Raw genomic sequence first — 21511 nt, 5'->3', positions numbered from 1 at the left:
GGCTAACTGTGTGTGAAGCCTTAGAAGAGATCTGTGTGAATGAGTTTATAGGAAGTAACTTTAAGAACCGAGAACTACGTTTATGAAACTGATACGCTTCTTGACTAAATAAAAGTTTATTTTTGTTTTGTTATATCCCAGAGTAGCTGTCAATTCTATATCCCATTCCTATCCTCAGGGCCACATAGAACCACGAAGGAGCCTGACGCTTAGGAACGTTACCAAAGGGAAAACTTAAATAAAATATATTGGAATATAATATTCCTGGTAGCAGCAAACTACCCAGAGGGTGTTAAGGGAAAGATTAAAGGAAAAATCTACCCCAAGGAAAGTAAAGATCATAACAATCACCCTACCAACTAACAGCCAATCAGGGCTCACTTGCTTAATAATGTTCAAACAGACATTGGTTGTTGTGGGTTTTCCGGGCTGTATTGCCGTGGTCTTGGCATTGTAGTTCCTGACGTTTCGCCAGCAGCTGTGGCTGGCATCTTCAGAGGTGTAGCACCAAAAGACAGAGATCTCACACTGAGAGATCTCTGTCTTTTGGTGCTACACCTCTGAAGATGCCAGCCACAGCTGCTGGCGAAACGTCAGGAACTACAATGCCAAGACCACGGCAATACAGCCCGGAAAACCCACAACAACCATCGTTCTCCGGCCGTGAAAGCCTTCGACAATACTTCAAACAGACAGTAAATTTGAGGAGACAGAATAAGATATATTCTGAGATAGAAAGAATAATTTTTTACGAGTTCACCTATCCTTGTATTTTAAAAGATCTCTTGTATATAACTGAGTTTGACTTTGGGGAAACATTTGTAAGTTACTATCCTATCTAGGGATGTACGATCTGAGTCCAGGAACTGGGACAAAAGCCAGATTTATGTCGATCCAGCTAAATATGGTTTTCCTGGATCAAATGACAAAATCTCACATCCTATCCAAGAATCTGGATCAAGACACACACACACATGTCCTGGTGAACCTGGGTTAATCCGGGAAATGTGGCTTCAGCATCTTGGCTGGTTGTTTCCCTGTCTTCTCCCATATGTTTTTCTAAGAGAGGAGGGAGTAAGGCAGAATGGCCAATCTGTGCAGGAGCTCTCCTTGTGTGGCCAATAAGATACTCTGAGAAGGACAGAGCCTTTTTCAAACTTTCTGCAAGGGAGTTAAAACAGCAGACCATTTTGTGTGGTCTGGTCTTGAAGACAGACTGCTGCTGAGTGTTGCAGGTTCTCTTGCCTGTCCTGCTCTCTTCTCTTTGCCTTTGGGAAGGGATTACCAATCGATTTCCTGCTTGCCTACTGCTGTAGTGCCAAGAGACCTGTGCTGCCTGTTGGAGGAACTGGTTTAAGAGCTGTAGATTCACTGGTTTTTCTTATCTTTTGGGGAGGGGGGTTGGTCTGGTGTCTGGAAGGGATAGGGTGTGAAGAGGAGGGGAGGGACAAGTTTTATCTTACAGTTAACCTTTTAAAAACTACTTTAGCTCTTCTGGGGTGGCACTTTGACTTTTGCCAAATTAGTTATTTGAACTTCGATCTTAGTTCTAGATAGGGGAAGTTCCAGTTCCCATTTGATTGCAAAGAAATCTCAAAGCTGTGTTCTGCTCAGAGGCTTCCAATTTTAACTTCTGCAGGCTTTTAATACTTTCTATTTTCCCCTTTCTCTCTCCTTACATTCTGCTGAGTTTCCTTATCTGAAATAAGAGCTACAAAGCATACAATGTAGCTACATAGATTTAGCTTTTTAAAAATAACTATCTATTTAACCTTTTCCGCTTGTCATATTACACATGGCCATAGGTGATTGGAATGGGTAGGAAGAGGGAATATCCTTTCAATTCTGTTAATTCATCCCAAAACAAAGCAAGTTAGACACCTTTACTTTTAGAGTTGAAACTTCAAATAGATTCCATACCCTAAAAGATGAACAGTCTGAGAACGATGCTGAGGAGGACCTCAGCTGAAATCTGTTTCAGACTCTACTTTTGAGCTGACCAGGGTTTGAGATTGGTTTCAAATGTGGTTCCTCAACTTATGACCACTGCCTAGTCCTTTACCACCTGGCTGAGAAATATTCATCCTTCAATTGAGGGCAATTATATGTGGCCTTTATGGATCTTAAAGGGGCCTTTGATTCTATAAATCCTCCAAAAGTGTGGAGTAAACTTGTCCAAACTATCACTAATAAAAAACTTCCAGGGCTTATACAACAATTGTATTTTGGCTCAACTGTTGAAGTGCGTTGTGGGTATGAAGAACTCATTTAAGATGGAAAAAGGGATAAGAGAGGGCTACCTACTAGCTCCTTTTCTATTTAATCTGTATTTAACAATTTAGCATTAAATTTTGCTGATTGATGCCATCTACCCAAATTAGCTGAGACTCGTGTCCCTGTATTGCTTTATGCGGCTGATAACACCATTTTGTCTCGCAATAGGGTTGGTCTGCAAAGGGTCTTACAAATTTTTTCCAACTATTATCTGTGTGAGAGTCTGGTGATTAACTACCAGAAATCTAAAATCTTAAGTCTTCTCCAAAAGTAGGAGATGACCCATTACATTGGTCAATCAACAGGTTTGATATTGAGCAAGTTGGGACCTTATTTGGGGATTCTCTTTTCAGCAGACTTATTTTGGAATTCCCAACACATAATGGCATTTAACAAAACAAAACCCTGTGCAAATGCTATAAATAGGTTCTTCTATAATAAGAGGGGAAAGTACATCCGTGGAACCTATGCAGGCCATTAACTTGAAAACAGATCTCCTAATTCTTTTCAGTTCTGCTATTTGGACTAAAGTTGTGTCTGACAATATTGATCAACCCCTTGCTCAATTTCTAAGAAAATTGTTGAAAATTGTTGTGCCTCAGATACTGCATTGCGGGTGGAATTTGACCAAACATCTTTGGAAGCAAGAACATGGCTCTGCCCTCAGATTGAGATTAAACTGTTTTTTGCTGAATAGTAGAGAGTCCAGTAGCACCTTTAAGACTAACCAACTTTACTGTAGCATAAGCTTTTGAGAACCACAGTTCTCTTCATCAGATGCTGAGGACAGCCTATTGGGTGCCTTGAAATGGAATACTTTCAAATCGGTTTGGATGAAAGCTTTGGATGAGTAATGACAGTTTCTCATTACTTCTAATATGGGCAAAGCAAAAGCTTTCTCTTTAATTGAAAAGCGTGTTTTAGGAATTGACCGTGGAAGTTTGACATTAAGAGTTTGACTTGTCTGTTCTCCCTTGTTCCTTGGCATTACTTCTCCGAAATCTTTACCTCTCGGTATGTATTATTTAACCATTCCATGTTATTGCAGAGCTTCTTTGTTTGCTAGATTGAATATTATATCTTCTATGGTTTTAAAAGGAAGATTTTTGAATATACTTTATTCTGACAATCTGTCTCAATAGGACTGATACATCCTTACATGTCCTGCTTGAATGCTGTATGTATGAGGCTATCAGAGACTATATTAAGCCACTTATCACTGATCAATCACCCCCTCCACCTCAGAAATATTGTTTTATTTGTTGCGAGATAATGATCCTACTTTACCGGTAGCAAAATTTGTGTCACTCCTTCTAACCCTTGTGTCCAAAAAATGATGAAAAAGAAATTTCTGCTGCTCAAGATTTGTTAATCGATGAACTTCTAAGGGAATAAAAGGAAAGGAAAAGTTAATTCTAGATACTTGCTGTTCATTTATTTGCTAATTGCTCTACCTGGCTTCTGTGAGTGACTCTGGTTCTGTTGGGCTAAGTTAGAACAGTGTCTCTTGCTTCAGTTTGCTTTTGCTGGAATCTGCTGATTTGACATGATTTTCTGATTTGATTATAGTCTCCTTGCATCACTTTGGTTCTGGGGGGATTTCGTTCCCTTGGTTTAAGTTTGGTTCTTTGGAGCTTTCTCTGGGTTGAGATTGCATTTAGAAGTACACCTTTGGCCAGTGGTGGCCTTGCCCCTGGGTGTTTCTGCCTGAGAGCCAGCCTGGAAATTTTCTCACCATAGGAAACAATGGAGAGTGGCTTGTTCAGGGGCCCATAAAATTGGACCCTGGGGTCCAACCTTCCTGAAACTTGGGGGAGGCCTTTACAGGATAGTCAGGAGTAGGGTCTCTGCAAATCTGGTGAAGCTTGCTTTAAAAATGCCCCCCCATCTTCTCTGGATAGTTTTGCCCATAAGGAATAATTGTCAAACTACATTAGAGAATCTTATTTGGATTTCAGGGATCCCAGATTTTTGGGGGGACTCCTGAAATCCAGGTGCAGATAACCTGGATTTTTTGGTCCACACCTCTAGTTTTATTATGTCTTTTTTCTAAAGAGGCTGAGATTTTTCAATTTAGAAAAAAAAAGACTATTGAGGGAGGACATGATACAGGTTATATAAAATTTTATGTAAGGAAGAGAGAGTGAATAGAGACAACTTTTTCTCCTTAAGTACTAGAATTAGGGGGTAAAAGACACACCAAAAAAGTACTTTTTTACTCAATGAATGAAGAAAATGTGGAATTGGAGACTCCTCCCCCAATGGTGATGGACTAAGACTCATTTTATGAGTTCTCTCCCATTTCTGCTTTAAAGGGCTATATAGATAGCCAGGCAGGACTCAATAAATCAGTCCGAAACCTGTCTCTTATCAAGAGGCACCCAGCAGGCGATTATCAGATCAACAGGAGAATTGTTTGGCTCTTTTTAATTAGAGAGTTGGATACTCCCTGACTCCCAAAGATGCAGGAACATCTCGCAAAGCGGAACTGAGGTGGCCAGAAGGGGACTTTTGTAAATATAAGTCAGCTATCTATTTGTGCTAGGACCTATCCTTCTTTTCGCGCTCTCTCTCTCTCTCTCTTTTGCAAGAGGAAGGAACTGTGCTTCATTTTTCCTTTTTTACTTTATTTTCCATCTTCAAATGTAATACTGATCTACTGACTAAAAGACTTTTGAAAACCAGCTCAACTCTGACTCAACTAAGTGAGAGGCACTTAATTTTGTTCAGATACTGAGAGCTATAAATAATTGGGACTTTATCTTTTATTGGTAAGCCACTGATATTTACAGAACTGCCTTAATCTTAATTGTATTTGGGAACTTGCCAGGATTACTTTCCTTTTTTCATTTTTCGCCAACCTTATTGCACTCGTTTTATGAAGGAATATAACAAGTGACTTGGTTACTGGATTAATTTTGAACTACAAATCACTCAAAGGGAAGGATATAAAACTTTTATATTAGAGATTTAGTTAATTGGTTGAAATAAACAAGTATCGAAAAGGTGGCGGAATTTGAACTGCGCAATAATTAAATTGAAAACTATTTCTGATACATTACTACCATCTACTGGCCTAAAGATGAAAATGGAAATCGTTCAATTAATTTCCAAGATCTCAACCAAGCTTGGAAGTTTGATAAGCCAATTTAAGCAAGACTATGGAAATATTTTAATGAAAATATGTCAAGAGGACTAAGACTCCCCAAAACTAAATTTAGAAGATAAGAAACTAACTGCAATCACAACAATTTGACTAGACCATGAAAGAAGTTTCTGAAGATTTGTTCTATGGATTTGACGGATTTGGACTGCCTAAAATAAATCAAGCATCTCAAAGAATAATCAAGCCATTCAAGAATTCAAGGAACAGGGGAAGTGATGTTGGGAAGGGAACTGAATTCCTAGATTCATTATAAGCAGACCCTGAAATCAGGAAAAATAATTTAGGTTTTTGGGAGGACTGTGTGAAGATCCATGGCAATTTTGATCCAGGAGGTTTTACCTAAGGAAATTTTAAGGGTTAAAGTTGCAAAGAGGATAATATGGGCATATATTTTCAAAATGTAATTATAGTTTATTTTATAAAAATTGTCATCAATTTATTCTATATATGTCAAATAATTCAACCCACAATGTATAATCGGTGCTTCAAAGTTTAATTTTAGAAGATCTGATATTCATAATGAATAGTAAAATAAGTCATAAATACATCAAATGTGCAATTTATGATTTAAATTTTTTTAACATATAGATTTTTTCTAGATTGAGTAAAAGTTCAGTTTAAATAAATGAAATTCTTCCCTCAGATGAAGCTTCAATTTAAAAAGATATCTTTTAGTAATTTATCTTGATTTAGTTCCATTTTTGATGGAGGGTAAAAATTACTATCTAGCAGCTTATTGATATATTTCTTTAAAGTAACTGTTAAGGTTCTTTCCCTTCTCTTTTTATATAATTAATATTCTTCTTTTGAAGTTTACTATTCTTCTCCTTTTTTGTTGAAATATTATATTCTACTAATGTCTTATCACTCCTATTGGTTAATGGTTAACATATCAAATAAATAATAGGTTAATTTTTTTATTTAAGTTTTGACTAATCTTAGTTTACCAATTATTATATAGTATCTTTTTTTAACCTACCTAATTAAAAAGGGTTACTCATAACAATATGACTTTTATATTTCCCTAAAGTAAATGTTTTCTTATTCCTTTTTTTTTTAAGTAAGACTCCTCCATATTAGGCTTTTATTAATTCCTCCAACTTTGGGTTTCAATGGACTAACATTATATATAAAAGAGACAAATCTACTAATTCAAGATTACGCCAATATCAAGTTTTTAAGTTGAATAATGGGATTAATATTATAGAATTTAAAGTGGACAGTTTTATTTTTGTTAGATTCCAATAATAGGTAGAATTACTATTTGTTTTTATACATTTTAACTATATCCTGTATTCATTTTACTTCAAATATATTAATCAACTTATGATATTTAAGCACAATCCTTCAGATGTATTTAATATTTTTATGAATAAGGTTCTATGCACTATTAACTGTTTTTTTCCTTTTTCTTTAAATAAAACTTTATTTTAAAAAAGGAGGGGGGAAAGAAAGTGAAATTAACTGCCATAGGATGTAGTGACAGCCCAAAGCATAGGTGGCTTTGGTGGTGGAGGAAAGTGCCATCAATTTATAGCTGACATGACAACCACCTGCTGTGGTTTTCAAGGCAAGAGACCAACAGAGGTGGTTTGCTATTGCCTGCCATGCGTAACAACCTTGGTCATCTTTAGAGGTCTCGCATCCTATTAATAACAAAGGTTGACCCTGCTTAGCTTTTGAGATCTGACAAGATCAAAGTTTTCCTCGGCTATCCAGGTTAGGACACAAGAGACTTTAAAGAGGGACAAACTGATGGAGAATAGGTCTCACTGGTAGTCAGAGGTTTTCTACCTCTGAATATGGGGGTTCCCTTTAGTCACCATGGCTAGTAGCAACTGATGGAGAATAGGTCCATCAGTGGCTACTAGCCATGGTGATTAAAGGGAACCCCCATATTCAGAGGTAGAAAACCTCTGACTACCAGTGACAGGAGGCAACATCTATGCCCTGTTGTTCATTCTCCATAGTAACTGGTTGACCACTGTATGAAACAAGATGTTGGCCTAGATGGACCACTGGCCTGATCTAGCAGGCTTTTTGTTTTGAAATTAGCTGATGTCACACTTTATGATAATGAGTAGAATCTTCTCTGAGTAGAGATTGCATACCTGTATGCCCCTCCTCCCTGACCACAGCAAATAGCAGTTATAGAGGAAAATTGCATAAGGAAAAAGGTAAGAGGGAGGTTAAACCACTCATCCTCCCCAGTGCATGGCAACTATAAATCCTTGAAGTCCCCATCTCAGCTCTCCTACTGTGTGTATCTACTTGAGGGAAAGGACGTTTTCCAAACAGGAAGCATCTGCCCTATTCTATGAAACATAGCAAATAGCCTGATTTTCCACATAATCTGTTTTGCTCTGTACTTGTGATAGCAAGATTCCTGATAGCAGTTGAGCAAACACAAAATTCTGACTGCTCGGGGGGGAAACTTAAATGTTTGCAGTTCAGTTTCTTTGACAAGTCACTTTGGGGTTAAAACATCAGATAGGTCCAAGGACAGGATCAACTCTGTGGGGCTGGCTGACCACTTGGGAAGAAGACCCAGGAACTGGTGAAGCTTGAGAGGACTGAGTGGGTAAGTAAGAGAGTAGTAGGGAGCTTAGAATATCAAGCCAAAATAGCATAAGGTTGCTACCAGTAGTTCTTTGAAGAGGAAGTTTTGGCATTTGTAGCTTTTGTCATTGTTTCATTGTGTTTGGGTAGTTTAAAGGGGGTAATAAGTGCCAGGGCAGGGTGGAGAAACTTCATTTCATACATTTCTTTGACGTAACCAGCAAGGGGTTTTTTTTGTCTGCGAGCTTCTAGCAGCAGGTATATATGTAGATCCAGCATGTGTGGCACTTTAAAAAGTAGCATCCTACAATTACTTTACAGCCATATAAATTTATATTTTCGTAGCTATACCTGGGCAAGAAGAGATCCTGATACAGTGTTATGAGAAATAAAATTTATTTTTGAGTTTAGAAGATATTTACAATGGGACTTATAAAAATATAAAAAGTACTTGACAGTGTTTTTTTGAGGCTACAAGTTTTACATGAATATCTTCTAGCATCAATACAGCACTATTTCTTCAATGAATGCAACTTAACTCAAAAACAAAGGTTAATGATAATGCAACACTGGGTACAAATTCACCTAGAGCAACTGATTAATGACATCTTTGTCAGTAACTTAAAAGCTTTAATACTATTTTAGACGTTCATAGGAAAGTTTACAGTGCAAGCTATGCAGCTTTATTTATAGTTTGTAAGGTGTGTGTAACAGTTATTAGAGAAGAAAAATTCCAGTTATTTTACATTCATCCACAACAGGGTTTGTAATCCTACTCTATTGGTCCACAACATTTCAGAGGCCTGAAATTCATTTTTGAAGCATATTTTATACTGTGTCTTCTTGGTTATATAATGACTTAACACAAAATAATTTTAGGTGGGTAGCTGTGTTGGTCTGTAGTAGAAAAGCAAGAGTTAAGTCCAGCAGCACCTTAAAGACCAACGGACAAAGAAAGCTTTGACTCTGAAAAGTTCATACCCTGGAAATCTAGTTGGACTTTAAGGTGCTACTGGACCCGAATCTTGCTTTTAACAGTGAAAGTGATCTTAAGTATAATTGGAACCAGTTTTGATTGCATCCTGTTGCTGCAGAACTTTTTAAGAATATTAAGAATAAGTAATGAAACACCTCACTTTCTTTTCTAGTCAGCTATTCTATCTGGAAATCCAATGCTAAAGTGGAAGTTTAACAGTGTTCAAACAGCCATTTTCTATGTTCAGACCCATCCACTGAATATAATACAGAATAGTTCCAACTGTATATCCAAAACTAAACTTTCAGCCTGATTGGGAGTAGTTTTGGACAGTGACTTCCATTAGTTTTATTCATCCCATGGCATAAGTTTAAAGCTTTACTTATCATCCCCATCCCTGATATACAGCTTTCTTTTCACTTATAACACATATTGTAAGAAAAATTTAGTAGTAGATAAAAGTAAAAAATTTAAATTTTTTTCATTAGGAAATAGTAAAATCATGGATCATTTTGTTTTAAAAATCTGCATGTGTGTCTGTTGATACCTATTGACTATTAATGGTCCAGCCACAGGAATAGCCATTGGGAATGATTCCATCATTTTGAAATCAGTATTTTTAGGGGAAAGCCTCATCCATCTTGACTTGTCTGTTGTGCTTTTCCAAGCAGCTACAATATTCTAGAAGAGGATTTTTTTCATGGTATAATTTCTTGAAATAAATTTCAAGCTCAAGATTGTACACATTGATCTTACAATCCAGTCACACACAGAGTATAACATCAAATGACAGGAAAAGAGCTAATGATTACAATCCACAAGCAGGTTTACCAGAGCACTTAGACACAGTTTACAAATTATCACTGTGGCAAATTTGCTGTCACAAATTTGTTGCCCAGTGGTCAGTTCCCAGTGTTACAGCTGCAACATCTAACAGTGCCAATGATATGGATCGCCCTATTTATTTAAGCACTACTTTTAACCTTGCATCCTGTTTGGTGGAACATCAGTGTTTAACTACTTCTTTCCTTCCTCTTTCATTGTTATGTGATCTCAGCAGAAATTTTATCATGTCTAACACAAGATTGTGCAGGAGTGTGTTGTGTTAAACAACACTGCAACATTGTTTTTAAAGGGAAAAAATCCTGCTTAATATTTTAAACTTTCCCTCCAGAATGCCTCAGCCAATCAAAACACAGAATTTTCTTTTAAATTTTGGCACTCAAATGGGGTGAGGTAGAGGTTAACCACAACCCCCTCTAATGTCCAAACACTGCAAAAAACCAGTGGTGAAAGTGCTGACATTCAACTTCCCCCAGAAAGCCTGTAGGAGAAATAGGGCATTTTTTAAAGTGCAGAATTATAGAACCCAAAAGCAGATTCATTCTTCATGGGCTGAATACCTGGAAAACCCACTGTATGCCATGCAGAAAAGGCCATGAATGGGACTTAACTGCTGAACCAAGTACTGCTCTCATAGTGACAATGAATTATTCAAAGTGTGCTATAATACAGAAATATCCATTCATCAGTGCACACCAAACTGCCCATATGCCTGAAGCAGAAAGCAGTTCATTACATAGGTTTAAAGATTATAGGACTTGGAGTGGATTTATTCATGCAGTCATTTGATGCCCATTTGACAGTAATATTGATTCTGTAAACCTAGGCAGATCATAAGAGGGAGGACAGGAAGAGTTGTATCAGTGCTTAGTTCTTGTGGCCCCTTCTTACATGCCCAGGGTAAGGCTGATCACCACTTTGGAGTCAGGAAGCAATTTTCCACAGGCCAGCTTGTGTTTTGCCATCTTCTGGGCATGAAGCATGGAGCACTTGTGGTGTGAGGTGAGGTAATTGTGATTTCCCACATTGTGCAGGGGATTGGACTAGATGACCCTGGAGGTTCCTTCCAACCCTATGATGGAAAAAATGCCCAATCCAAATATGCATATGTGAAAGCCAACATGATCAATCACCACAGACAGAGTTTTCATGTCACCTCAAACAGCTCTCTGTAGTCACACTTTCCAGGTTCATCATATCATCAACTGATGGGCACATATGACACAATATTTTATATTCAAATACACTGACTCAGATGGTTTTGATGATAAAACTGCAATTCCAAATGATACTGCGATCTTTAATACAATCCTATGTATCTGAAATTAGGATTTCATAAATCACTTCTGTATCTGAAATCTAAACATCAGACAAACACTGCCTCTAAAACTGAGAGAATATCAATCTAACAAATTCCTTTACCATAAACAAAGAGGAATGAAAATGTTTCAAATTAAGTTACTGTACAAGATCTTTCTGAAGCTAACCACTAGATTGCTTAGCTTGCTGAGTGGTATAGCTGATCCTTCTGAAGTTATATCACTAAATTACTTAGCTTGCTTAAACCTATGTAATGAACTGTTTTCTGCTTCAGGCATATGGGCAGTTTGGTGTGGACTGATGAATGGATATTTCTGTATTATAGCACACTTTGAATAATTCATTGATATGGATTGCTCTATTTATGTAAGCACTACTTTTAACCTTGCATCCTGTTTGGTGGAACAGCAGTGTTTATGAAGAACTGAACACAGTTGGAACTTCATTTTATTGAGTCTGAGGCAGCAACTCCCACTGAAAAGTAAAATGAACAACTTTTGTCTAATGGTGGGATTCACTGTACCAAGAACAGCAAGGGAAGCAAGTTCCCTCTTCCCATATTTTTCTACTGCATGTAAAATAGAATCTTTGGAACTTGCCATCAGGTAGGTGAAGATCCAAATCAATACATCCAAGTCGTATTAACATCTACCACACAGTACTGACCTGCCATCTGTTGTAAATTATTGCTCTCCTTACAACCCAAAGGGCTAAGTAACGTGTCAGCATTCATCAGGAATGTGAAGTACTTTTACTCCACTGAATTCCCATAATCAAAAGAATGTTCCAATCATACTGAAGAACCTAAGAATCTTGACATTTTTCAGTATTATTAGTCCCCATTATCTTTATTGCTTTGCCAAGGCATATCTGCTAAATAAATACCAGTTTTTCTATGGGCCTTACAATCAAGCTTTTTATAGTTATCTTGTCATGGTATATAGTTCAGGTTCTTTTTATTTTACAGCTTCCTAAAAGATGTATCTAAATACCAAAAAAAAAAATCTATGGCTTAACATGTAGGGACTAGAAAACCATTACAAATTGTTTTGTTATTGTGTAAACTACAAAACTGGAAAATTTACACACTACATTGAGTCTCTGCACTTCATCTGTCAATAACATCACTGTGATGTTCAGGTAAGGCAATGTTACACAAAATGTTTCATGGCTTTTAACCCAGTGCTGGATCACATTCATTGTCATAAAAATTGGAGATGGAGAAAGACTTTCCAGATCATCTAGTCTGTCCACAAACTGATGCAGGATCCTCCACTGCTTTGTAGACTGATTCACCTGAACAGCGAAGAGCAACACTTGCCCCAGTAAGCATTTAACTTAGGTGCCTTCTACAGAGAATTATGGGTCTTCCTCCATATCATCTGGATTGGGGGCCATAATGAAATGTTTGGGGTATATAAGATTGTGTTCATAAGCATGTTCTTCCCAGCGAGCATCATCACTCTCATGGGTAATATAGCGCTCTCCAATACGAGTTTCAAACTCTCGAAGGTCAAGCCAAGTTTGATAATCCTGAAGGGGGGGAAATTTAGATTGTACTTTGAGAAACACAACAGTAAAAAAAAAAGGAACAACTTTAATACAACACCACAAGTTTCTTAAGCTGAATAATGTTCTTTGCCCACCCCCTCATCACCTTTGCATAATCCACATCTACCACAATACAATCAAATGTGGCTTTTGCAGGTCAGACATAACCAAGGAGCTTTCTTCCTGCAGGTTCTTCAACAGGCATAGACACCTCCCAGAAGACATCAGCACGACACGGCACTAGCACAACAGCACAACTGAATGAGAAGCCGAACTCTATCCATTAAAACACCTCGGCAGGCTTCTCCCAGCACCTGCGTGCCCAACAGCAAAGCAAGCCAAAGTCTCTGGAAAGACGTTTGCCATTAGGATGTAAGACTGACTTGGTCTCAAAGAAGAGACCACCAACAGAGTTGCACCAGAGAATCAGCTGAAAAGTGGGGAGCACTCTTGTATATTTGTACATGTTGTTCCCAAAGGTGCAAAAAATCTGCCATTCAGAGTGAAGACAATGCTGATTCAAGAAACGTGACTGACCCGCTCAATTTACCTGGTCCACCTTCATCAAGTAGCCAAATCTGCCTTCTCTCACTACAACTGATTCTTCCCTGCAAGTGATGCCTCAGCAGTTTTAAATAATCCTTCCCCCCACCTCAAGCTAAACTCTAAAATTTGGGGCAGGGGGAGAAAATAGTCTTGGATGGCTCTTCCAGGGAAGAATCAGAGTAGACACCCCTCCCTCCTGCTTGCCAGTCTTTCCTCTGAAGTGCCTTTTCCCCACCAAATCACTTGTTTCTCAGCAAATGTGGACTGGGGACATTTGTCTGCTGATAAAACAACTGGTTCCATTCTATGTCATCAATACTGAGGGATGGATGCATGTTACAGAAGCCAGCACATGACGTGTATCAGAGGTCTAACTCTGAAATGTTATGGATGGGCCAGAGTTAGTGGAGAAGACCTGAACTCGGAATGAAAGGAAAAATCTGGGACAGCAAGGAAGTGGAGAATAAGCAGGCACTTAGATTTATAATCCATGCTATCCCAGGAGTCTGGGCAGGCAACAGAAAATAGTGTCTAAATATGGCACTTCAAACAATTCATGAGCCTGAAATGAATTCCTTACATTGTTCCCAGAAAGGCAGAGCTAGTATTCTACAACATTAGGAAGCTGTACTCGATTAAAAATAGTAACTTGTACTAAAATCATCATGTTTTGCAAAGGCTTTGATATTCAGTCAGATTTTGATTCATGTAATTGGACTGGTTAAATATACATATCAGGTATACCTGTAACCAAGGATGACTAAGAGATTTGTCAACACTGTAACGTTTTCTCATTTTCACTTGCAGCAAATTGTTTATTAAATCGATAGCTGGAGGAGGAAGCAAGTGAACAAATAATTAGGACAAACATTTAATTTCTTCCCTGTGCCCCTTAATAATAGTTTTGAAAGAAAAACTGAATATATCAAGCCAAGAGACTTACACAAAACATTCAAGAGACAAAAGGAAAGCTTTAAAAGCCTGTGCTTACGTGTAAACACTCAGTAATGGAGTGATTCATCTCCCTCTGAAATCAAGAACTAAAGTTTCGCTGGTAACTGGATGTAATGGCATCCTATGCTGAAATCTGGTAAATTTTAATTGGGACTATATCCTGCTGAGTTTAGCAAAGTCGAATAATGGAATACTTTAAAAACTTTGGATATTTTCAATACAATTTAACATCTACAATTAAGAAAGTTTTCTTTACGCTCTTTAGACTGGATTATTACATCTAAAAGTTTATGTTCAGTGGAAAGGTATGCTGTTAAAAAAAATGAAAGCCAATGTAGTGTAGTGGTTAGACTGTCTTATTACGATCTGGAAGACCTAGGTTCAAATCCCCACTCTGCCATGGAAGCTTGGTGGGTGATGCTGTGCCAACTGCACACTATCGACCTAGCATACCTCAGAGAATTGCTGTCAGGATAAACTGGAGGAGAGGAGAACAATGTAAACTGCTTTAGGTCCCTATTGGGGAGAAAAGTAGGGTATAAATGAAGTAAATAAAATAACAGATTGCAAATTGTCTAAATTTAGTTCCTGGCCCTACTGGAGATTTCTTTATGTACAGACCCACCCCACCACTGCCTTTCATCCAGTTATTTAATTAACACTGTTCATAGTTCCATACATCATAAATGCCATGACCTTTCTTCTTAGGAACCAAGTATGAGAATACTCATACCAATTATGAGTATTTAGACAGTATTATGAAACAAGATACTATACCTCCCCCAACATTTCTGATTATATTTACCTTCACTAGATATTTCCTTCCAAGGATTTGGTGGATACATAAACGCTGCATTTTGTATCTGATCATTTATGTCTTCATCCTCATTAAATGGGAATGTACCACTAAGGCTCACGTAGATAATCACCCCCACTGACCACATATCCAGAGATCTATTGTAGCCCTTACTCCTAAGCACCTCGGGGGCAAGATAAGCTGGAGTTCCCACCACAGACCGCCTGAAAGACTTCTCACCAATAATACGTGCAAAACCAAAATCACATAGCTTCACCTGTAAAGAAAATATGCACTTTGATTAAATTACAATGCACTATACATACAAACGTATCTGTCTACAGAAAGGCAGAAGTCTGTGAGTCTCTCTACACGAGACATCTTACACAAAAACATTCAAGTCTAGAGAGACACAATGCTAGCTGGGAAACGTAGTTTAAAAAGACAGAACCGAAGCCTCTGTTAATTTCACCACCCCTTTAAGGAGGTGAAGAGAAAATTAACAAACCCTCTGAGGAGGGATCTTTGCAGCTCTGTAAAGAGGTGAAGTTGACAGAGCCTTTGGCTCTGTTTTTTTAAACTACGCTTCCTGGCTAGCATTGTGTCTCCCTACACTTGAGCGTACTTGTGTAAGATGTCTCATGTAGAGAGACTGTGTGATGGCCAACATTATTTAACATTCAGGTTTGGAGTGGTGGTGGCTTGTGTCCTATTTTACTTGTGAACTATTTATTCAGAGACCTACATACTTATTTAAAATTGGGGCATGACCTTATGAGACATGACTAAAGTACAAAAATGATGCTAAATTCATACAAAAATACTAATGAGAATTCTATAGTTCTGCCAAGTACAAAGCCATCTTTATGCCGTACCCACCTGAGGAAATGGCTCAGCTGATGCTAATAGTACATTTTCAGGTTTTAAGTCACAGTGCACTATGTTTTTAAAGTGTAAATTCCTCAAAGCAACAAGTATCTAACAGGAAGAAAAAAAGAAGTATTTTCAAAAATCACATAAGTATCACAAAGTCAAGTAGAATAAACATGCAGAATTTTACAATGCAGTCCAAGATTTGCCAAGAAACCCATTGAGTTTGATCAAGTCCAATCACACTGAATTCTCTTCCTTACTAGAGCCATCCATCCCTAATTGCCTTTGTCCATACAGGTCCCTCGGACTCCAGCATAACCTTTTTGGTGGTCAAAGCATATCACTGCTTCCCTTATTATCTAGTAGAAAACCTAGCTGGATTCAACCCATGTAGTTTCCCTCATAGTTTGAGAGTTTTTACAGAGCCCTGCCAACTTTTAAAGACATTTGAGTTTGGGAGGCAGCAAAACTAGCCTAACTTCTCGAGCCACTCTTCAACAAATTTTTCATGAAAGGTTCCTTCTTAAGTTGTGATAATGCAATTGTGAATATCATTACCAGCATTCATAGCCATTATTGCAAGGAAGAAAGTACAGGAAAGACGCAGATTCATATCCCTATTTAGGCCTCTTCACACAACATTCTAAATACACAAAGAGATTGAGAAAAACTGTTCTTCGTCACTTCCGAAGCACAGAACATATTAATTTTGATTCAAGGATTCGAAAAACCATGTTTCTAACACATGGTCTCTTCGGGCAGCTTCAGCACTTCATTATGGAAGTCAGCTTCAAGTGGTTAAGCAAAGCAACACAAGTTGCTATCACTTTGTTATGATCTCTCAACAGAGAGAATGAGCACAGAAGATCCAGAAGAATATTACTTTTAAATAGTTTTCTGACTAAGATTATCTCCTACAATGAGAGAATCATTCAGAATATTGTATTGTCGAAGGCTTTCACGGCCGGAGAACGATGGTTGTTGTGGGTTTTCCGGGCTGTATTGCCGTGGTCTTGGCATTGTAGTTCTTGACGTTTCGCCAGCAGCTGTGGCTGGCATCTTCAGAGATGTAGCACCAAAAGACAGAGATCTCTCAGTGTCACAGTGTGGAAAAGATGTAGGTCATTTGTATCTACTCAGGAGGGGTGGGGTTGAGCTGAGTCATCCTGTAAGAGTTTCCCAGGGTGTGGAATGCTAATGGCGGGAGGCTTCACTGTATCCTGAGAAGGTTCTTTTGCATATGGATTGGTACTTGATGTGCTAATCTTCTCTGCAGGGCTATTGTCAAGGATAGACTGTTTTGTTAGCCTGGTGTTTTTCAGAACTGGCAACCATGCTCGGTTCATTCTTAAGGTTTCTTCTTTCCTGTTGAAGTTTTGCTTATGCTTGTGAATTTCAATGGCTTCCCTGTGCAGTCTGACAAAGTAGTTGGAAGTGTTGTCCAGTATTTTGGTGTCCTGGAATAAGATACTGTGCCCTGTTTGAGTTAGGCTATGTTCAGCCACTGCTGATTTTTCAGGTTGTCCAAGTCTGCAGTGTCTTTCATGTTCTTTTATTCTTGTCTGGATGCTACGCTTTGTGGTCCCGATGTAAACTTGTCCACAGCTGCAGGGTATGCGGTATACTCCTGCAGAGGTTAGGGGGTCTCTACTGTCTTTTGCTGATCGTAGCATCTGTTGTATTTTTCGGGTGGGTCTGAATACTGCTTGAAGGTTATGCTTTTTCATAAGCTTTCCCATCTGATCAGTAATTCCTTTGATATATGGCAAAAACACTTTTCCTGTGGGAGACTGTTTTTCTTTGGTTGTTTGCTTCATCCTGGGTTTGATTGCTCTTCGGATTTCATTTCTGGAGTAGCCATTTGCCTGAAGTGCGTGGTTTAGATGATTAATTTCCTCATTGAGAAAGTGCGGCTCACATATCCGTCTTGCACGATCCACTAATGTTTTCATTATGCCTCTTTTCTGTCGGGGATGGTGATTGGAGTTTTTGTGTAGGTACCGATCAGCAATATCACACGCAAGGAGAGAAATGCCATCAAGACCCTCAATGCAGATCCAGACATCATCATTCTACCAGCTGATAAAGGCAATGCTACAGTGATCATGAAAACAGAGGAATACAAAAAGAAGATTAAGGAACTCCTGGACCCCTCCACCTACAAAAAACTAAAACGAGATCCCACTTGCAAAATCACCAGGCTAACAAATGCGCTGATCAAGAATTCCTCACTACATCCCGACACGCACAGAAAACTATGCAAGACTGAAGCACAGCCACCTAGACTATATGGACTCCCCAAAATACATAAGGATTCAGTCCCACTCCGACCCATTGTGAGTGCCATTGGTTCACCGACATATGAATTAGCTAGACATCTGGCAGATCTCCTGCAGGACCACATCGGGAAAACCTCGTCTTACATCAAAGATTCAGCAGATTTCATCAACAAAATCAGTTCTCTGAAACTCAATCCACAAGACATGCTTGTCAGTTTTGATGTTGTATCCCTGTTTACCAAGGTTCCAGTAAAAGACACTATTGCACTTATTAATCAGATTTTCCCAGAGGATGTAACAGCCTTATTCCACCATTGCCTGACAACCAGTTACTTCCAATGGGACAACGAATTCTATGAACAGATGGATGGGGTGGCCATGGGGAGCCCACTCAGCCCAGTTATAGCAAACTTCTACATGGAACATTTTGAAAAAACAGCTCTAGAATCAGCACCCCACAAACCTAGTGTATGGTTCCGGTTTGTGGATGATACATTTATCATTTGGAGCCATGGGGAGGAAGAATTGATGGGGTTTTTGAATCATCTCAACAACATCCACCTGAACATACAATTCACCATGGAGAAAGAAATCGAGGGAAAACTCCCATTCCTGGATACCTGGGTCATCCGCAAAGCAAACTTTCAGTTAGGTCACAAGGTCTACAGGAAACCAACTCACACTGATCGGTACCTACACAAAAACTCCAATCACCATCCCCGACAGAAAAGAGGCATAATGAAAACATTAGTGGATCGTGCAAGACGGATATGTGAGCCGCACTTTCTCAATGAGGAAATTAATCATCTAAACCACGCACTTCAGGCAAATGGCTACTCCAGAAATGAAATCCGAAGAGCAATCAAACCCAGGATGAAGCAAACAACCAAAGAAAAACAGTCTCCCACAGGAAAAGTGTTTTTGCCATATATCAAAGGAATTACTGATCAGATGGGAAAGCTTATGAAAAAGCATAACCTTCAAGCAGTATTCAGACCCACCCGAAAAATACAACAGATGCTACGATCAGCAAAAGACAGTAGAGACCCCCTAACCTCTGCAGGAGTATACCGCATACCCTGCAGCTGTGGACAAGTTTACATCGGGACCACAAAGCGTAGCATCCAGACAAGAATAAAAGAACATGAAAGACACTGCAGACTTGGACAACCTGAAAAATCAGCAGTGGCTGAACATAGCCTAACTCAAACAGGGCACAGTATCTTATTCCAGGACACCAAAATACTGGACAACACTTCCAACTACTTTGTCAGACTGCACAGGGAAGCCATTGAAATTCACAAGCATAAGCAAAACTTCAACAGGAAAGAAGAAACCTTAAGAATGAACCGAGCATGGTTGCCAGTTCTGAAAAACACCAGGCTAACAAAACAGTCTATCCTTGACAATAGCCCTGCAGAGAAGATTAGCACATCAAGTACCAATCCATATGCAAAAGAACCTTCTCAGGATACAGTGAAGCCTCCCGCCATTAGCATTCCACACCCTGGGAAACTCTTACAGGATGACTCAGCTCAACCCCACCCCTCCTGAGTAGATACAAATGACCTACATCTTTTCCACACTGTGACACTGAGAGATCTCTGTCTTTTGGTGCTACATCTCTGAAGATGCCAGCCACAGCTGCTGGCGAAACGTCAAGAACTACAATGCCAAGACCACGGCAATACAGCCCGGAAAACCCACAACAACCATTCAGAATATTCACTGTTCATAGTGGCAAAATTGTATCTGGGTGGACTATTCTCAACAAAACTACTTCCAAGAGCTTTTGAGGAAAGCGTTTATGCAATTAGGTTTTCAGACAATGCACAAGGCTGTTTTGAATAGCAGATATACAGAGAAGAGTGGATTTACTGGCACTCCAGTATAAGGGGGCCAAAATACATTTGAGAGATCACCTGGTACATTCTACACAACCAACTCTATAGATCACGTGCAAATGAGTTCCAGTTGAAGTTATAGTCTTGTAGAAAATTTCCTACTTCCTTACTGGTGTTAATAAAATTAGGAATAAGCTTGCATAAACCATTCCAAGCTTCTGTTGTGCAGATACCATAATATAAAAACATTTTAAGCTAATTTGTGTCTATTTTGTTCATCTAATACCTGTATTTATGTGTTTGTACACTCCCCACCCCTCACTGCTGCACTGGAATGCATTTATAAGTTTGTGATGAATTATGATTGGAACAAATACATGGACTAGCATTACATGGAGCTGTAGCAGTATTCATATGTTGCTCAAATCAATTTGATAGCCTTTTAAAAAAATAATTTTATTAAAGTGAAATAAATGAATGAAAGACACCCTCTATTCATAATCTGGGAAAGTTAATCTTTCATAAAAACATAATGCAGCAAAAGACATACATTTAAAAAAAATACCCACTTGGGTGACCATGAACTTGGTGATTCTTTCTGGAAGCCGGCTTTTCTCACTAGAGAGAATCATCTCTAACATATCACCATGTAGTTTTTCCATCACAACAAAAACCCTCTCTGGAGTTTCGAACATACATTCCAGGTTTACAATTCCAGGGTGATGTAAATTCTGGGGAAGTATTATTAGCATGAACAACATTATGCTACTGCAATACTTGGAGGCAAACAGAAAATATCTACAACAGGCAGGACTTTTTAGATCTGGATATTAGCTACACATTATTCAGAAAACACTCAAGCAACCAGTAAACAATGTGTTCCAAACACTCTTACACAACAACCCTTTTATTTTGCATTAATAATAACGTAACATTTGATTTATATACCACCCTTTGGGACAACTTAATACCCACTAAGAGCAGTTTACAAAGCATGTTATGATTATCCCGACAACAATCACCCTGCAAGGTGGGTGGAGCTGAGAGAGCTCCGGAGAGCTGTGACTGACCCAAGGTCACCCAGCTGGCTTCAAGCGGAGGAGTGGGGAATCAAACCCTGTTCTCCAAATTAGAGTTCCACCGCTCTTAACCACTATGTCAAGCTGGCTTAAGACTGTACATTGTGGTTATCTTAGGATATCACTGTATCTAAGCAATAAACTAGTTAGGGGCCAAGTGGGTAATGAAAGGCGATCAAGCAGGGGCACCAATAGACAAGATCAGAGCCTCTACCTACTGGGAGACTTCCTGTATATGCCAAAAAGGGGGGGAGAAGGAACTAAGAAAAAAACTGAGGACAACAAATATGCTTCAGGAGGGACATAATGGTGACAGCAGCTGAATGTCAGTTAAAGGGTAAAAATGAGGGAGACAAGAGCAATTCACTCAGAAGAACCTTGTGGGGGAAAATTTTGGAGTGGGGTAGGATTTCCAGTTCCCCTCTCCCCTGGTGATTACTCATGGACCCCT

General features: G+C 38.8%; 1 protein-coding gene across 2 annotated transcripts in view; it reads right to left on the bottom strand.

The window, feature by feature from the left end:
* Positions 1-11458: 11458 nt before the first annotated feature.
* The window catches only part of PRKD3 (protein kinase D3), an 81787-nt gene continuing 71734 nt past the window's right edge, over positions 11459-21511 (bottom strand). The window contains exons 15-19 of one of the 2 annotated variants that reach the window (XM_054979990.1): positions 20551-20712; positions 15865-15963; positions 14995-15262; positions 13980-14065; positions 11459-12671 (exon numbers count right to left, since the gene is read on the bottom strand). In XM_054979990.1, coding sequence (XP_054835965.1) covers positions 12498-12671; positions 13980-14065; positions 14995-15262; positions 15865-15963; positions 20551-20712 — 789 coding nt within the window. In that variant the 3' untranslated portion in view covers positions 11459-12497. Of the gene's footprint in view, positions 12672-13979; positions 14706-14994; positions 15263-15864; positions 15964-20550; positions 20713-21511 lie in introns of those variants that run through there. The other variant, XM_054979997.1, reaches the window with a different exon arrangement.

This window comes from Eublepharis macularius, chromosome 1, assembly GCF_028583425.1.
Source record: "Eublepharis macularius isolate TG4126 chromosome 1, MPM_Emac_v1.0, whole genome shotgun sequence".
NCBI lineage: Eukaryota > Metazoa > Chordata > Lepidosauria > Squamata > Eublepharidae > Eublepharis > Eublepharis macularius.
Note: the sequence above shows the minus strand (reverse complement) of the source record. Positions and strands in the feature narration are given on the sequence as shown.